Genomic DNA, 16,362 nt, shown 5'->3' with positions numbered 1-16,362 from the left:
ATAACTTGTCAGACTAGAAATGTGCCCACGACAGCCCAGTGCTATGAACGCTAGCATGAGAGTCGCTCCACTTTGATTTGGTATAATCAAATATATCTAATATACTTACTTCTTCCACCCATTTATATTTTATCAGGAATCAAGGCATTACTTTAACATCTCCTTAGCTCCATCTGGTTATTCTGGGAGCTTGTCTTTCACAATATTTCAACCTACCAATCTTTTACATGCATAAAAACAAAGTTTCTTTGTCAAGCCAGTTTTTTTTAAATCTGAACTGAGATTTTCTTAAACACCACTCTGCCTGAACTGCTTTGCCATTAAATTTAATTTTATCCAGTTTTGTCCTGAAGACTTTTACTGGTTCTCTTACATTTTCCCTCTCCGTATCAGTTGGGAGAGTTCACTTCAGCTAGATACAGAGACCTCTATAAATGAAGGCTGATGTGAAGGACAACATTACAGCTCTAGTGTCTTAAAATTAAATAGCCAAAGTAGTTATAATTCTCCCTGATGATGGCCTGGGGCAACGAGTTTAGTTTACACACAAAGGCATAATCCGAAACGTGGATGCTGAATCTACACTCCAGTACACTGTGTTCTAGAGTGCATTCAGTATGTTTTTATCAGGTGTTCACTTGTTAAGAATCCCTCTGTCAAGTTTTGGGGAAGCCTAGATTAAATAAACAGTTTTTATCATGACACATGTTTTAGGATGCGTGTTCCACGAAACAACAATTTACGAAACTGTGTACCTAAATCTATACAAATAGAGCTAGAAATCTGAAGACAGAGTTTCTCACAGGATTTTCAGTACTTCCTGTTTCCCATCTTTCTAGAAGCACTTTTGAGAAGACACATGCATAAAATTTTGGCACTTAACTTCTAGTTTAAGGCAGAGGTGCACTTTAATGAAGAATAAAATAAACAAAATAATCTAGGTCTTGAACTTCAGTAAAAGGTTCTAATTGAGTATATACAAAACTTTATTTGAAGATTTTGGTTGACTTCTTTCCATTTCCACAGTCGGCCTCCTCCAACATGTCTTATTGGAAATATTTCAGATCATTGAACACATCTTGAAACTTTCACAGAAAAAGCTCTCCCTTTCAAATTGTTTCCCACAATAGAGTTCTTAACATAGCAGCCAATGAATTCACAGTGGTGACAGTTGCCTAAGCTCAATGTGTGTAAAGATAGTCCTAAAACAAGGAGGAAGATGTTGAAAATATAGAAACCTTCTCATTTTTATCTGTCTGAAACTGCTCACAGATGTTTCCATTTTTTAATTGTTTTTAATATGTAAGGTGTCAACATGTGTTGCAAATATGGGTTTTAAAGATCAATTTTTTCCCCTTCCAAACAAGAGTACAGTGAGTACAGGTTAAATTTATACTTTAAATTTTTAACTTGAACACAGCACATTTTCTCTTAAAATATAAAGCCAAATGTTGATGTAATTCAAATGTGGAGCAGAATCATAGATTACTACAAGTAAACATTGGCAAATATTTTTTTTTATTTGGGGTAAATAAAAATAAACTAAATATGTGTGGAAGTCAGAAAGCAAGATAAAAATACAAATGGATACACTGTAAAATATAAAAATGGAATACTTCCATAAAAAAATGCCCAATAAGTGACAAACCACAGAAACACATCTTTGCTACATATATGACAAAGTTTTAATATCCATTGAAGGGCTTGCACGAGTTAATCAAACAAAGATAAACAATGAAATAGAAAAAAGGGAAACATACATGAATACGCTAGTCATAGAAGAAGAAATGCAAGTGGTCAATAAACATGAAAAGGTGTACAACCTAACTTTTCAAGTAGGCAAGATTAATAAAGTGGTTAGCAAGGCTTGGGAAATTAGAAAGCCCATGAACACTTGGGGAGAATATAAAATTTGGAGATAATTTGTCAATATGTATGAAAATTTTAAATAATCACATAAAATTCTAATAAATTTTAAATTATAGTGTATCTATACCTAGGAATGAGAGACATGTGTATATAGTTATATGTGTAATATATCCATGATAAATTTTTATAAAGTAGAAATAAACCCAGCATTTAAAAAGTAGTTACAATCTATACACATATGTATTCATCATTTCAGTACGTATTTATGCATGTGTGTGACTGGATATGACTGTGTGTCTGTGTAAACACACAATAAATATTCACACATGTATATCCTAGTATATTCATAGAAAAAGTCTGGAAGAAAAAGTCCCCAACTTAATCTGTTACTGATGATTCTCTGCAGTAAGTGGTAATGGTGGAGAAGTATGGAATTAGAGAGGCTTGGCCTTTAATTGTATACTTTTGTATAGAATTTAATGTTTAGATCAAGTCTGTGTTACTTTTTTATTAATCAGAGAGATGTGTTAAAAAGTCATGAGTCTAGAATGGTCTGGCAAGATGTTATCTAAAAATTTAAAACTTGGAGGGCACTTGGGTGGCTTAGTCAGCTAAGCATCTGACTTTGGCTCAGGTCATTATCTCACAGTTTGTGAGCCTGAGCCCCATATTGGGCTCTGTGCTGACAGCTCAGAGCCTGGAGCCTGCTTCAGATTCTGTGTCTCCCTCTCTCTCTGCCCTTCCCCTGCTCATGGTCTGTATCTCTCAAAAAGTAAATAAACATTTAAAAAAAGATATTTAAAACCTGGGCTGAATTAGCAAACGTCAAAATGTGGACTGATAACCTTGGGAGCCGTGCAGTGGGCTTTTGAGGATGCAGAGTAGCAGTGTAAACACCATCTCTATTTTATTTATGTTAAGGACTGTTAATGTATTTACAATATTTAATATAAACTAGGTGGTTTGTGTTTTCCATCAAAAATATTTTTTAGTTTTTGTTTTGTGTGTGTCTGTGTGTGTGTATGTGTGTGTACAGAGATAAATGACATTTGTTGGGATAGAACTACCGGGACATTTGCCAGTTCATCATTCGTTCAACGTTCAAAAAGCACTTAATACTATATATACAACATGTAGAGAATTGTGCCTGGGAGCATGAAGACAAAGATAAAATAAAATATAATCTCTGTGTTCCAGAAGGTCACAGCCCAATAGTAGAGAGACAGATAAACACACAGACACACACACACACACACACACACACACACACACACACATACAAGCACACATATACACACATATTACAGTGTGATGGGTTAAGTGAAATCATGGGGGAAAACAATGTACAGTGTTATCATATAAGTTGTAATGACTGAATATATCAGGTAGAATCAGAGAAGGGTTCTTAGGGAAGTTAACATCTGCACTGAGTTTTGAAGGGTGAACGGGAGTTTCTGAGTTGAATAAAGAACTATAGAGCATTTCAGACAAATCAAAACATCAGATGAAATAACTTCAAGACTTACAGTGTGATACTAACAACTTGCATGATTAAACACTTGTTATGTGTGTCTGGCACTTCTCAGTGCTTTATATGCATTAACTCAATTAATCCTCACATCAATTCCATGTGCTATTATTATCATCCCAGTGTTAGAAATTAGGAAACCAAAGTACAATGAGTTTAAGTAACTTGCCCGAAGTCACAGAAATAGTATGTGGCAGAGTCGGTTATAATACGAAAATGGAAAAACAAAACCTAGGCAGTCTGGCCTCAGAGTTCATGTTTTCAGCCATCCGACCATACTTTCTAAAATATAAGATTTGAATAAGTAAGGCTACAAAATTAGGATAATAATGATCATGGACTGTGTTCAGTGCTAAAAAACTTGAACTCTCTTCAGTTAGTTACAGAGAATCAATATGGGATTAGGTAGATGCTATATAGAGATTAAAAAATTGGGCTGAATTAGTGTTGGGGACCTAAAAAGAGTGAAAAATCATCTGACTTGCATTTTAGAAAGAAGACTTTGGCAGAGCTCTGTATGATCAATTTGAGAGACATAAGGCTTAAAGCACAGAGGTCACTGCAATGACCGAGACAAAAAATAATGGGAGTTGGACTTAAGACACAGTCAGCGGCAATAAAATGAACAAGATAGATGAAGAAAAAAATATTTAGGGGATGGGACTGACAGCATCAACAGTCACTGTGAGTTGCGAGGAATCAGGGAAAGGAAAAAATTAAGATTACCCTTGGATTTTCAGTTTGATTCTGAATTCTATTTCACTCTAAAATCCTAAAATTAATGAAATTGAAGTTTTTAAAAATGCTATATGCCATTAAATTCATTTTCTAAATACATGAATAGACACCTCTCCAAGGAAGACATCCAGATGGCTGACACATGAAAAAATGCTCAACATCACTCATCATCAGGGAAATACAAATCAAAACCACAATGAGATACCACCTCACACCTGTCAGAATGGCTAACATTAACAACTCAGGCAACAACAGATGTTGGTGAGGATGTGGAGAAAGAGGATCTCTTTTGCATTGTTGGTGGCAATGCAGGCTGGAGCAGCCACTCTGGAAAACAGTATGGAGGTTCCTCAAAAAACTAAAAATAGAACCCAGCAATTGCACTACTAGGCATTTATCCAAGGGATACAGGTGTGCTGTTTCGAAGGGACACATGCACCCCCATGTTCATAGCAGCACTATCAACAATAGCCAAAGTATGGAAAGAGCCCAAATGTCCATCGATGGATGAATGAATAAAGATGTGGTGTATATATACAATCGAGATTACTAGGCAATCAAAAAGAATGAAATTTTGCCATTTGCAACTACGTGGATGGAACTGGAGGGTATTATGCTAAGTGAAATTAGTCAGTCAGAGAAAGACAAAAATCATGTCACTTCACTCATATGAGGACTTTAAGAGACAGAGCAGATGAACATAAGGGAAGGGAAACAAAAATAATATAAAAACAGGGAGGGGACAAAACAAGAGATTCATAAATATGGAGAACAAACTGAGGGTTACTGGAGGGGTTGTGGGAGGAGGGATGGGCTAAATGGGTAAGGGGCATTAAGGAATCTACTCCTGAAATCATTGTTGCACTATATGCTAACTAATTTGGATGTAAATTAAAAAAAAAATAAAAAATAAAATAAAATAAAAAAACAGGAGTGGAGGAAAAAAATGTCCCATTCAATCAATCTGTAGGTATTCCATTTACAAGGTACAGAACAGAGTAATATAAATTGAAATGCTTTTTATTGATCCCTACTATACACAACTAATATAATTCAGCCTAATCTAATGCTAGAAGTTAGCAGGATTTTACCTTAGTATTTTGTAAAGAACTTATCAAATGGAAGATGGCTTTAATTTAAAGACTGTGACTTAACTTTTCATTTCTTTAAGCATCTTCAGGATTAAAATCAATATTTTATTATGCCATGACAGTAATTTGTTTGTAAGATATAATTTAGTATCTTGAAAGTACACACATTTCAATCACTTAAAATTAGTTAACTTAGTAACTTCCCATAAATTCCAGCTAGAAGATAGATGAGGCTTGTCAAATCAGTTCAGTGAATTCCCAAGGTAAAATAAATACTTCATATTTCCTACTCCAGTATTAGCAGGAATAAATAATGATCTATATAGGAATAGGCCAAAAACAACTGGCTTACCCCTTTCTTTAAACTTATATCTGTTTGTATTAAGAGGATACTTGACAGCCACATCAATTAGTCTTGAGGATGCATCATGTTGAAAAAATATTTTTATAATATTTAAGACAGGAAATCATTATGGACTTGAACCCTAATTTTGCCATAAACTAGCTGTTTGGTCATGGACAAGTAAACCTGACCTTTGTGAACTTCCCTTTCTATATAAAATAGAAATAATAATAGATACTCTGCAGAATTAGTTGGTGGATTAGCAGTAATGTAGGTAAAGCACCTGGCACAGATGTTCGCCTGATATTAGGTAGGTAGCAGATAGTTTTGATAAAATTATCTTGGAGTGTCCATCACATGTGTAGTTTCACGTCACTGGATGGGTGTTACCAGAAATTTCCCTAATATTCACTCTATATATTCAACACAATTATCAGGAAAGCCCCAGTACTGCATATTTGTGTACATAAGATGCTCCTTTCCCTTCCTGTGTACCCTCCTGGTCAGGCAGAATAATTTCTTCTGGAATAATTTTTGCCTGGCTCTGCTCCCACCTTGGAAGAAGTTGGGGTTAAGACAGAGATGGACAGGTGTCTTGAAACCCAATCAGTTTACCAAACTTTTAGATCAAAATATTCAGTTACATATTTGGTTCAGCTCTAAGGATTTGAACTATGATATCTTTCCCCATCCATCTCTCTTTTCTATGGTCTTGAGTTGACTTGACAGAAAATATACTAGAGGAATCTAATAAAAGTTGACAATTACACGTTCCACTTTGTGATCCAGCCCTCTATGTACAAGGTAAACATTAATAATTTCTTGGGTTCTTGGTTGATAATTTCAATTACATGGGCCAATTACTCATCTCTTACTTCCAAATGCTCTTTCCTTGAGGTAAGGAACAAAACCATTGTAAGATTAGGATAGCATCCAACAAAAGAAAAAAAAATTCCTAAAGAAAGCAAACTGGAAGCTTTTTGGAGTCACCCCCTACTAGACTGTTAGGAAACAAACAGTAGAGCAAATGTTGCTAATCCTATTCTTGCTTTGTGCCTTTGGCCATTAAGTGGATAAAGAAGTGAATCTAATGAGCCCCAAAATCCTTTTTCAACCCTACAAGTGATGCATTTAATTTGTCAGGATGTAAATCAGCAGGACCTCTCAGCATGATTGTGTAGTATAATCCCGTCCATAAAATATTCCTCCTTGTTCTGCCAAAGAAGTGGTGGACCCTCATAAGGGCCAGCTCACCGACTTGGCAGCTGAGGCCCCATCACACTCAAAGCTGGTAAGTCACACACCCAGACACAACCCCTGACATTCCATGGGGAGGAAGCAAAGCTTAATTTAGATAATCCCCTTTGCAAAGTGTATTAGCTGATCCAAACCAGACCTGGCCAACTAAAGGCATGTTGTTCCTACATTTCAGACATGCCTAAATGTAGAAATAGCTTTTTGCTACATTGGGAGGATTAAGATTTATTTAAGGAATAGGTAGGGATAATCAATAAGCTTCTTTAAAAATATATAAACAGCTTAACGTATGACTTTGACCTTCAATCCACTTAAATGGTGTTGGGGGGTGGGTAGTAATTCTTTGTTGCTCTAGAAAGTGCTGAGCAGAGTTCCTATAATTTCATTTCACATAGGGAAATAAACAATAACAATAAACACAACAGGGGAAGTATGCTGTACATCACAAAAGGATATTTTTTTTAAATAAAGTAAAGCACATTTTACTTTAAGTGGTTCATAGAAGACTATACCTGGTTTAAGAACAAATATTCCACCAACCCTCCGCTAAACACATTTGACCCTTCAACACGAAGACACAGATTACTACAGAGATACAGCAATGTCAGGAGATAGGGCACACTGATAGAAAAATGCCCTCAGGAACCACAGGTAAAGTAATGCTATACTTGAGTGTCAAAGAGAGAGAGAGAGAGAGAGAGAGAGAGAGAGAGAGAGAGAGAGAGAGGAGTGCAGAGTAGGAGGAAAGGATGCATGTAAGTTTTTTCAGGCATGAGCACAGAGAAATTTCAAGTTAAAACCTAAATCCCTGAATTCATTGTGAAATAGTTATATTTCTGGAAAAAGGAATTGTTACAACTCTGAAAAAACCATCACTAGCAATAAGTGTTGTGATTTGTAATATAAGAAGGCCTGAATTTTCCTTAGAAATTAGAATTTAATAAGGGAAAAAAAATCCATCAGCAGAAGGCAGGAATGTGCTGGGGATAAGGAGCCTCCTCTGAGAGGCTATGGCCCAGGACAAGCCTCTTTTACTTGGCCTGAAGCAGAGGTCTTTCAAGTGCTTGAACCTTGACTCAGCTTTACCAATGGAATAGAGAGAACAGCTTGTAAGCAGGTTCCCTTCAACAGACAATTTCATGGTGAGAATTCCATAGTAGGAAATGATACTACGTGCCATATCAAGAATTATGATGGAAAAACAAAAAACCCAAAATGATTTGGAAATAAGATAGAAGGGATATATTTAAGAAAAAAGAAAAAGAAAGAAGAAGAAAAGAAAAAGAAGAAGAAAAAGGAAAAGAAAGAACGAATATGAGAAGAAAAGAGGGAAAGAGAAAGAGGCAGAGCCACCTAGAGAGAGGGAGAGGGAGAGAGAGAGAGCTGAGTACAGTGACACTTAAGGGACAGCAGTTGTTTTTGTAGTTAAGAGTGAGACCTTTTAGTCCTCCCGGGTTTTTTTATGGTATCCTGACAGCTCAAGTGTCAGATGCGGACCAAGAGATAATACACATATCAGCAGGGGAAGAACTGAAGAATGTAGATTCATACTGACAACTTTTTAAAAGATGAATCATATATGGTAACATACTTAGTGAGAGACTGAAAGCACCCTAGGTTACACCTTAAAACGAAATACCATGCAATTATTAAGAATGATATTAGATGAATATTTATTCATGAGAAAAGATATCTGTTTCCAAAGAAAGCAGGCTGAAAAACAGTGTGTATAGCATGACACAGCTTTCCACAAAAAATATATGTTTTTATATAACATATAGCAACATATGCAGCTTTCTCAATGTGTCAGGATTGTGGTTTTTCATTTTATTTTGTGTACTTTCTCCTTTTTCTACATTAAGGGTCTGTTATTTACGTAATTATAAAAACAACTGAAAAATAAGGTAAAAACTTCATTTTACTTATCCATTCCTAGACAAAGCTTTCACAGTAGCATATTGAAATACATGACTATAAGGGGGTTCACTTTTAGCAACCAAGTTAAAGCATGGTGGGACCCTAAAACCGAGGGATGGTTGAAGTAAAATATACCTGCTACATGTATATGTCTGGTTACTGTGAAACAGCAGGAGAATAAATGGTACTTTTCAGCAGGATTTTCAATTCCAAAACATTTCATTATGCAACCAGTTCAGGGTCAAGTCCTGTCAAGTTTATTTATAGTTATACAGTTTACCCCGTGACACAGTACAAAGATAAATAAATGTAAAACTTAGAAATACAAGTCATAGAGTATGCATGACCCCTTTCAGACTCTAAATCAACAGCCAGGTTTATCTTCTTCATGTATAAGTTCCACTGTAATTGTTGTCACTAAGGGCTACTTTTAGTGTATAGTTAGGGAATCTTTCAAGGCTGCAGATAGTGGTATTGAAAGAACATGTGCTACAGTGGAAAAAGCAGGGCTAGGAAGAAAGAAACCTGAATTACATTCCCAGCTGTGCTACCAGCAAGCTGTGTAACCTTGGACAAATCACTCACTTCCACTAAGTCTATCCCCTCATCTGTAAAGTAAGAGAACCAGCAGTCCTCGTAGGTAACTTCCTGGTGAGAAACATGATGGAAACTCTAGTTCTAATGACACAAGGTATTGAACTAGTTTCTAGCAACACAATGGTTTTAAACCCAATATAATGGACAAAAACTGAAACGTCTTCAAGCCATCCAAATATCCAGAAGCCACTTAACAAGCAATGCATTTGTCCTACAGAGGTCATTGCTTTGATTGAATTATCCATCATGAATGCCAATAACTTCAAAATGATATAGTCTATATGCCATCCCACCTCTGGGGTGATCTTTAAGTCCCATTTCACTTACCTGAGATGATTCACAGTTTATAAAACACATCTATAAAACTAAATAAATTATTATATCCAGAGTAAATAACTTTAAATGGGGAAAAGGCCGGGGGGGGGGGGGGTGGTGAGCAACTCTTAAATTAGCTTTACACATAAATAATTTTCTGGGAAAAATAAAATCTGCTTCTCTCTAGTGCAAGATCTCTGAATTCAACAATCTTGTAGTTTTGTGAAAGTTTAAGGGCAGATAGAGTGACAATTCAAGTTATAGAGTTTCAGAGACTACTTTTTTCCTCTATTGCTACAGATTTCATCCTGCTGAAAACTGTCACTATTTTGTGTCACTGAATTCAATCATAGAATCAATTTTTGTGGATATGGTAGAATTTGCATAACTAAACATTAGATAAATTAGTGCTAAAAGTTATAAAAAGCAAATGTTTCAAGAGTGTAAGCAACAGTATTATTCTTCTTATATTGCCTCTATATTTCCATTTTTGCAAACCACCTCAATCTTTTTTTTTAAGTGTTGACAGAAAGGTGAAGGATAAAAATAAGTACACCTGTAAATATTTGGAATACAACAATCCTCACCTGTTTTTCTCATGAATCTTTAAGATTTCATTTGTCTGTTGAAGAAGCTGCTTCTCTAGCTTGTATGTTGATAATGAATTCTCTAGCAGTTGTATTTCAAGCCGAGAAGTTTGATTTAGTACCTCAAGATAAAAGATAAAAGATAAAAACATTTCAAACTTCAATCACAAAGACTGAAAAGAAGTTTTAGTTTTTCATTTAGCTGTGTTTCCTTTTAAAATGATACTTCTTCCAGAATAATTAATTAAATGGTCTACATTCTACTAATTAATGTTTTACAATGTGTCCTAATCATTGTATTTATTCGAGACTGAGGTTGCAGTTGAATGAGAAAATTGAATTGTTAAATCCATGTTCATATATAAATGTTCATGTCCTGAATCCCTAGGATATTATTCTATTGTGCTGCTTGCCTCCAATATTTATATGATGAGAATTATTATAAAGTCTTAGATATTGTGTACAACAATTAATAGCTAATAGGCAAGTAAAATTTGCCTGCTTCGATCCCTTACCTTAAAAAAATTAATTATAAATGTGTAAACAGCTCTTGACATAGTTTAGACAGATTAATGACTACAAAGTTATTGAATAACTATCATATTAGGTCATGCCAGCCCTTCCAGATATCATGTCATTTTATGGACGTGGGCACATAACACACTAAGGAAGAATTGCTACCATCACTTTATAAATGAGGAAATTAAGGTTCAGAGAGAGGCCAAAACTGATGCAGGAACCAAGGGGAAGGACTGGGTTCTGAACCCAGATAGTGTGACTCTAATTTTAATGTTCTACACAGAACACTAAGAGGTTTAGTTAAACCATCTTGGGTCTTCATCTGAGCAAATGAAGGGACCAGAAACCCAGATTGCACTGAAGACAGACTGTAGTATTCTTTTCAACTGCACTACACTGGGTACTCTAGAAAATATAAATGTTCAACTTATCTTGAATCATCAAGACTCATGTTGTTAGTCAGGCTTTAATATAACATAAGTCTGTGAGTCATAAGGCCAAAGGCTTTGGGTTCATTCTCCAAAAAAACACATCACACACTTCAATCCTATAAGATGCCTTCAAACTGTGCCACTGTCTTTATTCCTCCCTATCTCTGTTGTGTCCACCCCTTCTACCTGAGTCTTCTCTAAGGGTGGTAAACAAAGCAAGGAAAAAAAAAGTATAATTAGCTTAAAAGCTTCCTATGTCATTTGAAAATTTAAAACCATCACACTTTTCTTACTGGGTGGCTCAGTTGGGTAAGCACCCAGGTCTTGGTTTCGGCTCAGGTTATGATCTCACAGTTTGTGGAGGTTTGTGGGTTCAAGTACCATGTCGGGCTCTGCACTAACAGCATGGAGACTGCTTGAGATTCTCTCTCCCCCTCACCAACTTGTGCTCTCTCTCTCTCTCTCTCTGTCTCTCAGAATTAAAAAAAAAAAAAAAAACACCTTAAAAAAAAAAAAAGAATTACTTTTTGAAAGGGACCTGGAAATCCTTCTGGAGGATCAATATCAATCTATAGGTCCTCCTCTAAAAATGACACTATTAGAGCTTTCCTCCTTTTCTGTAGCAGGTCTAAACCTGGGATTACATCAGATGCACATAACCTTTTCAAAATATACTGATACGACCAGGGTTAGACTTGGGCTATGAGAGGTTGTGGGGGAAGGGGATGGATTTGCAAGAGAGGAGGACAAGAACTAGGGAGAGATGAGAGAGGCAATTTTCTCAGTTGTAAAATTTAAGCAGATGTCAAGAAATTCAGTAATCAAGATAATATTTTAATGCAACACTTTGAAAGATCAAAATTAGTGCAAAAATATCCATGCTGAACATAGTATAATTTTAAAATAAAGACAGGATCTGCCTCTGCACATGTGTTATTTCATTTTGCATGACTTGATCCCACTCTCCTCACCTAGGTCTCAGTCCCATAGTGGGGGAGGGGTGACGTGTTGGATGGTGAAGGAGTGGGCAAGAAAATAGCAAGATGGGGCATTTGTGCTTTAAAAAAGTTCGAAGTTTCAGGGCACCTTGGTGGCTCAGTCGATCGAGCAACCAACTTTGGCTCAGGTCATGTTCTCGACATTCATGAGTCCGAGCCTAGTTGGGCTCGCTGCTGTCAGCATGAAGCTCACTTTGGATCCTCTGTCCCCTCCTCTCTCTGCACCTCCTCCACTTGCGCTCTCTCTCTCTCTCTCTCAAAAATAAATAAACAACAAAAAGTTTGAAGTTTCTATGATTCATTCATAAAATTGTCATAAATATAGATCTGAAAGCCAATCTAAAAGTTACTACTATTAATCAATACTTATGGAGTGTTTTAGAGTTAAAAAAAAATATTTTCCTCTACTGAGTCACTTCATTTGAGGAAAAACCGGAGCAAGAGGAACTGGGATTTGAGGACAGAGTTCAAAGCAGCCCAGAGGAGAGAATGGTAGAGAATGTAAGGATTGGGGATATACACAATTTAATTTTGAACTGGTAAACATATTTTTTTCTATGCAAGTTTTTTGTTTATTAACTAGAATTAATATGTAATATATATTATTATACATATAATTATATATAATACTATATATAGTATAGTAATAATACTATAATACTATGTATAGTATTATATTAATACTATATTATATATAGTATAGTAATAATTATATAATTTATATATAATTCATATAGTATAGTAATACTATACTATATATTATTATACTATACTATACTAATTATTAGACACAGTATAGTATTATTATTATAATATATTATAATATAATATAAAATATATTATATGATTCATAATATAATATATAATATATTATATGATATATTATATAATATATTATATAATTATATATTATAATATATAGTATATAATATATAATAATATAATTATATAATATATTATTATATACAGTATAGTATTATTACTATAATATATTATATATTATAATATATATATATATATTGAGAGAATACTGAGAAAAGAATTGAGCTATCTAAAATTAAAAATGAAGCTGTCTATACGTAAGTCTGGAGACTATAACAGTTCCTAATTTTTCTCCACTTTGTCCTACCTCCAGTCAGTTTGCTACATAACACCAGAATGATCTTTTTAAAAACGTACATCACCTTATGTCATCACCAATGTTAAATCTGTTAATTGCTTCTCTTTGCAATGTGAATAAATTCCAAAGTTCTTAGCCTGGCCCACATGGTCCTATGTGATCAGAACACTACTTTCTTCTCAGATCTCATCCTGCCATTCCCTTTCTTGTTTTATTATGCTCTAACCACAAAGGGCCTTTGCATTTGCAGTTGCCCACCATATCCCAGATGCATGGCTGATTTCTTATCAATCAATTCTTCCTTATGGAGGCCCTTCCTGGCAACTGTTTGAAATATAATTCCCCATCATCCTCCATCAAGTCACCCTTGTTTTATTGGCTTTATAAAATCATCACTATTGGAAATTATCTTCTGTTCGCTCATTTGCTGTTTCTCTACCCCCAGGAGGATGTCAGTTACACAGAAACAGGACTACTCCATCTGGAGCCCTCCAAACTGCCAGTGCCCAGCATGGGTGGCATACTGGCACATTCAGAGCTATTTGTTGGATGATATACTAGACAATGGACAGTGAGTTATTTTTCAAGTTGGGTCATTGTCAGGGAGAGGGTAGCAGGCCATGTGAATGTTAAGTGGGCCTTCAATGATAACAATCTAAAATCTAAATCTAAAGAAGCATCTGAATATAAGAGAAGGAGAGACACAGATCTTAAATCTCACTTAGTCCAGGCTAGGTGTCAGGTCATCTCAGGTCACTCCTGAGAACAAATGCCAATCCCTTCTCTTATTTTCCCATCACTTTGACCAAATAACCACTTTATTTCAATTCTCTCCACTGATGTATTAACACAGGCCTACAGTTCAAAAATGAGCTACCATGAGAATTGTACAAGAAACTATGATAAATTGGCTACTTTCTTGCCATGTGTCTGTGAAACTTGCTGCTTAGCAATAATCTAAGTGTTCCATTAAAATGACGAAGACATTTCATTTTGTTTAGCCTAAACATATTCCAATGTACATCTAGAAAGAAAGAAAGAAAGAAAGAAAGAAAGAAAGAAAGAAAGAAAGAAAGAAAGAAAGAAAGAAAGAAAGAACGGAAGGAAGGAAGGAAGGAGGGAGGGGTATCTTCCTTATGTAAGACATAAGACTTGAAACTGAGAAGTTATGAACTCTAAAATGTTAGTTCTTTCATTAAAAAATAAAAATTTTTAAATAAAAATTACTAGTTTTGCAACCAAAGTGAGTTAGAGAATTTCAGCCAGCTTCCCTTTAATATTTTTAAGAGTGCCTCTGATCTTGCTTAAAAGGAAAATCTCCCACAAAAGAACATTTCCTTCTTAGCATGTTAGCTTTGAAATCAGCTTTGTTTGTAGTTTATACTTCTTTTTACTTTAATTTTGTTTTTCAAATGAAAAATGTAACACAAAACATGATGTCTTGATAATTAGATTTTTACAATGGAATAAAGGCTGCTATGTGTTCAAGGAATCAGAAGATCACCATTTTAAAACTTGGTGAAAGAATTTATTTGGTCAATAGTGGGCAGTGTGACAAAGTACCCCCTCCAGGTTATCTGCTACTTTTCAAAGGGAAAGTAGACAACTAAGATGGCGAGACATGGATGCTTCTACCCTGAGTTAAAATAGCATCACTGAGAGTGCGGCAAGCTGGCATTTGTGCTTCCAGATAATAGGGAGTGGTGAGTAATTCTACAAAGAACTCCCACCACAGTGTTCAACTCAATCTGATTGAGCCTTTAGACTTAGCTTCCAGTTTAAAGGAACCGTGTAGAATGAATAAGTTAAAATGCATCACAAAGAAATACTCAGAGAAGTTCAGAATATGGGACACTCTACAAAAACAATGGGCCCGGTGTCTTAAAAACCTGAAGAAAAAAAAAATCGAAAGAGTGCTCCAAATTAAAAGGGACTATATTACATCTTAAAAAAAAATAAAACACCTATGAAAATTTTTGTAGAACAATCGAGGAAATTTGAAGGTGAAAATTAGCTAATCTTAGAGAGTTACTGTTACTCTTAGTCATGATAATGTTACTGAATTAATACTATCTAATTGTTATCTGTAATATTTTATATTTTATTTATATTATATATAAATAGCACAAGGAAAATCTCATTGGGTTATGGAGTTTAGTACAGACAGTGCATATATTACAGAGCTAATGCACAGAGGAGTCAGAATGGAACCCAGGTAGTTTGTCTCCGGAGTCTGACTTCTTTCCTACAGGCTCATGTAGCTGTACACAAGCAGCTTCACTCTGGCTAAGAAAGGTACCTTCCCTCAGTCAATAGACTCATGGCTATTGAAATTGTTTCTTTCAAATCACCATGACATCGACATCTTCTGCTTGTCATGGCTAATGATATCTGATTTCTCTCCTCTCCCCACTCCAACACTAAACTAGCACTATGAAGCAGGAAAGTGGCCAAATTTCTCATGCTTCTTAGAGTATACAGAAAATGCTGTCATCCAATGTTCTTAGTTGGTCAGAGTAACTTTGCGGTAGAGTGCTTCTATTCAAAGTCCTATTCTGAGCCATCAGCTATTTATGGGTATAAAGAATAATCAACATATAATCTTTAGGACACTACCTTTGATTTTAGGAGCACTGGGCCAAAATCTACAGAAATTAAGGGACTAGTATTAGTTAATATAATCATTTGACAAGCATTTATTGAGAACCTACTGTGTACCAAGTGATGTTATAAAAAGAGCAGTGAACAAGACAGAGAAAATCCTTGCTCTCTAGAAATTTGTATCCTAGTACAAGGGGTGGCCAGCTTTTTCTATAAAGGGACAGATAATAAATATATTGGTGGGCTATATGGTTTCTGGTACAACTACTCAACTCAAATTTATTGGGAAAGCATCCATACACAACATATACATGAATGAGTGTAGCTGTATTCAATAAAAACTTTATTTATAAAAGGAGCTGGCAATTCAAATTTGACCTGTGGGTCATAGTTCACTGAGACCTCCTCAAATGGGTTATCAAATACTTTTTCCAGACCTTGTGACAAAGTT

General features: G+C 35.2%; 1 protein-coding gene across 4 annotated transcripts in view; it reads right to left on the bottom strand.

Annotated features, from left to right (window-relative positions):
• Window positions 1-16,362, bottom strand: part of ANGPT1 (angiopoietin 1) — a 240,978-nt gene that overhangs the window by 78,095 nt on the left and 146,521 nt on the right. For all 4 annotated transcript variants that reach the window (XM_053208648.1, XM_053208647.1, XM_015070434.3 and 1 more), the window contains one exon: window positions 10,243-10,364. In XM_053208648.1, the coding sequence (XP_053064623.1) occupies window positions 10,243-10,364 (122 nt within the window). The remainder of the gene's footprint in view (window positions 1-10,242; window positions 10,365-16,362) is intronic.

Source organism: Acinonyx jubatus, chromosome F2 (genome assembly GCF_027475565.1).
Source record: "Acinonyx jubatus isolate Ajub_Pintada_27869175 chromosome F2, VMU_Ajub_asm_v1.0, whole genome shotgun sequence".
NCBI lineage: Eukaryota > Metazoa > Chordata > Mammalia > Carnivora > Felidae > Acinonyx > Acinonyx jubatus.
The sequence above is the reverse complement of the archived record's forward strand: the minus strand, read 5'-3'. Positions and strand labels throughout refer to the sequence as shown.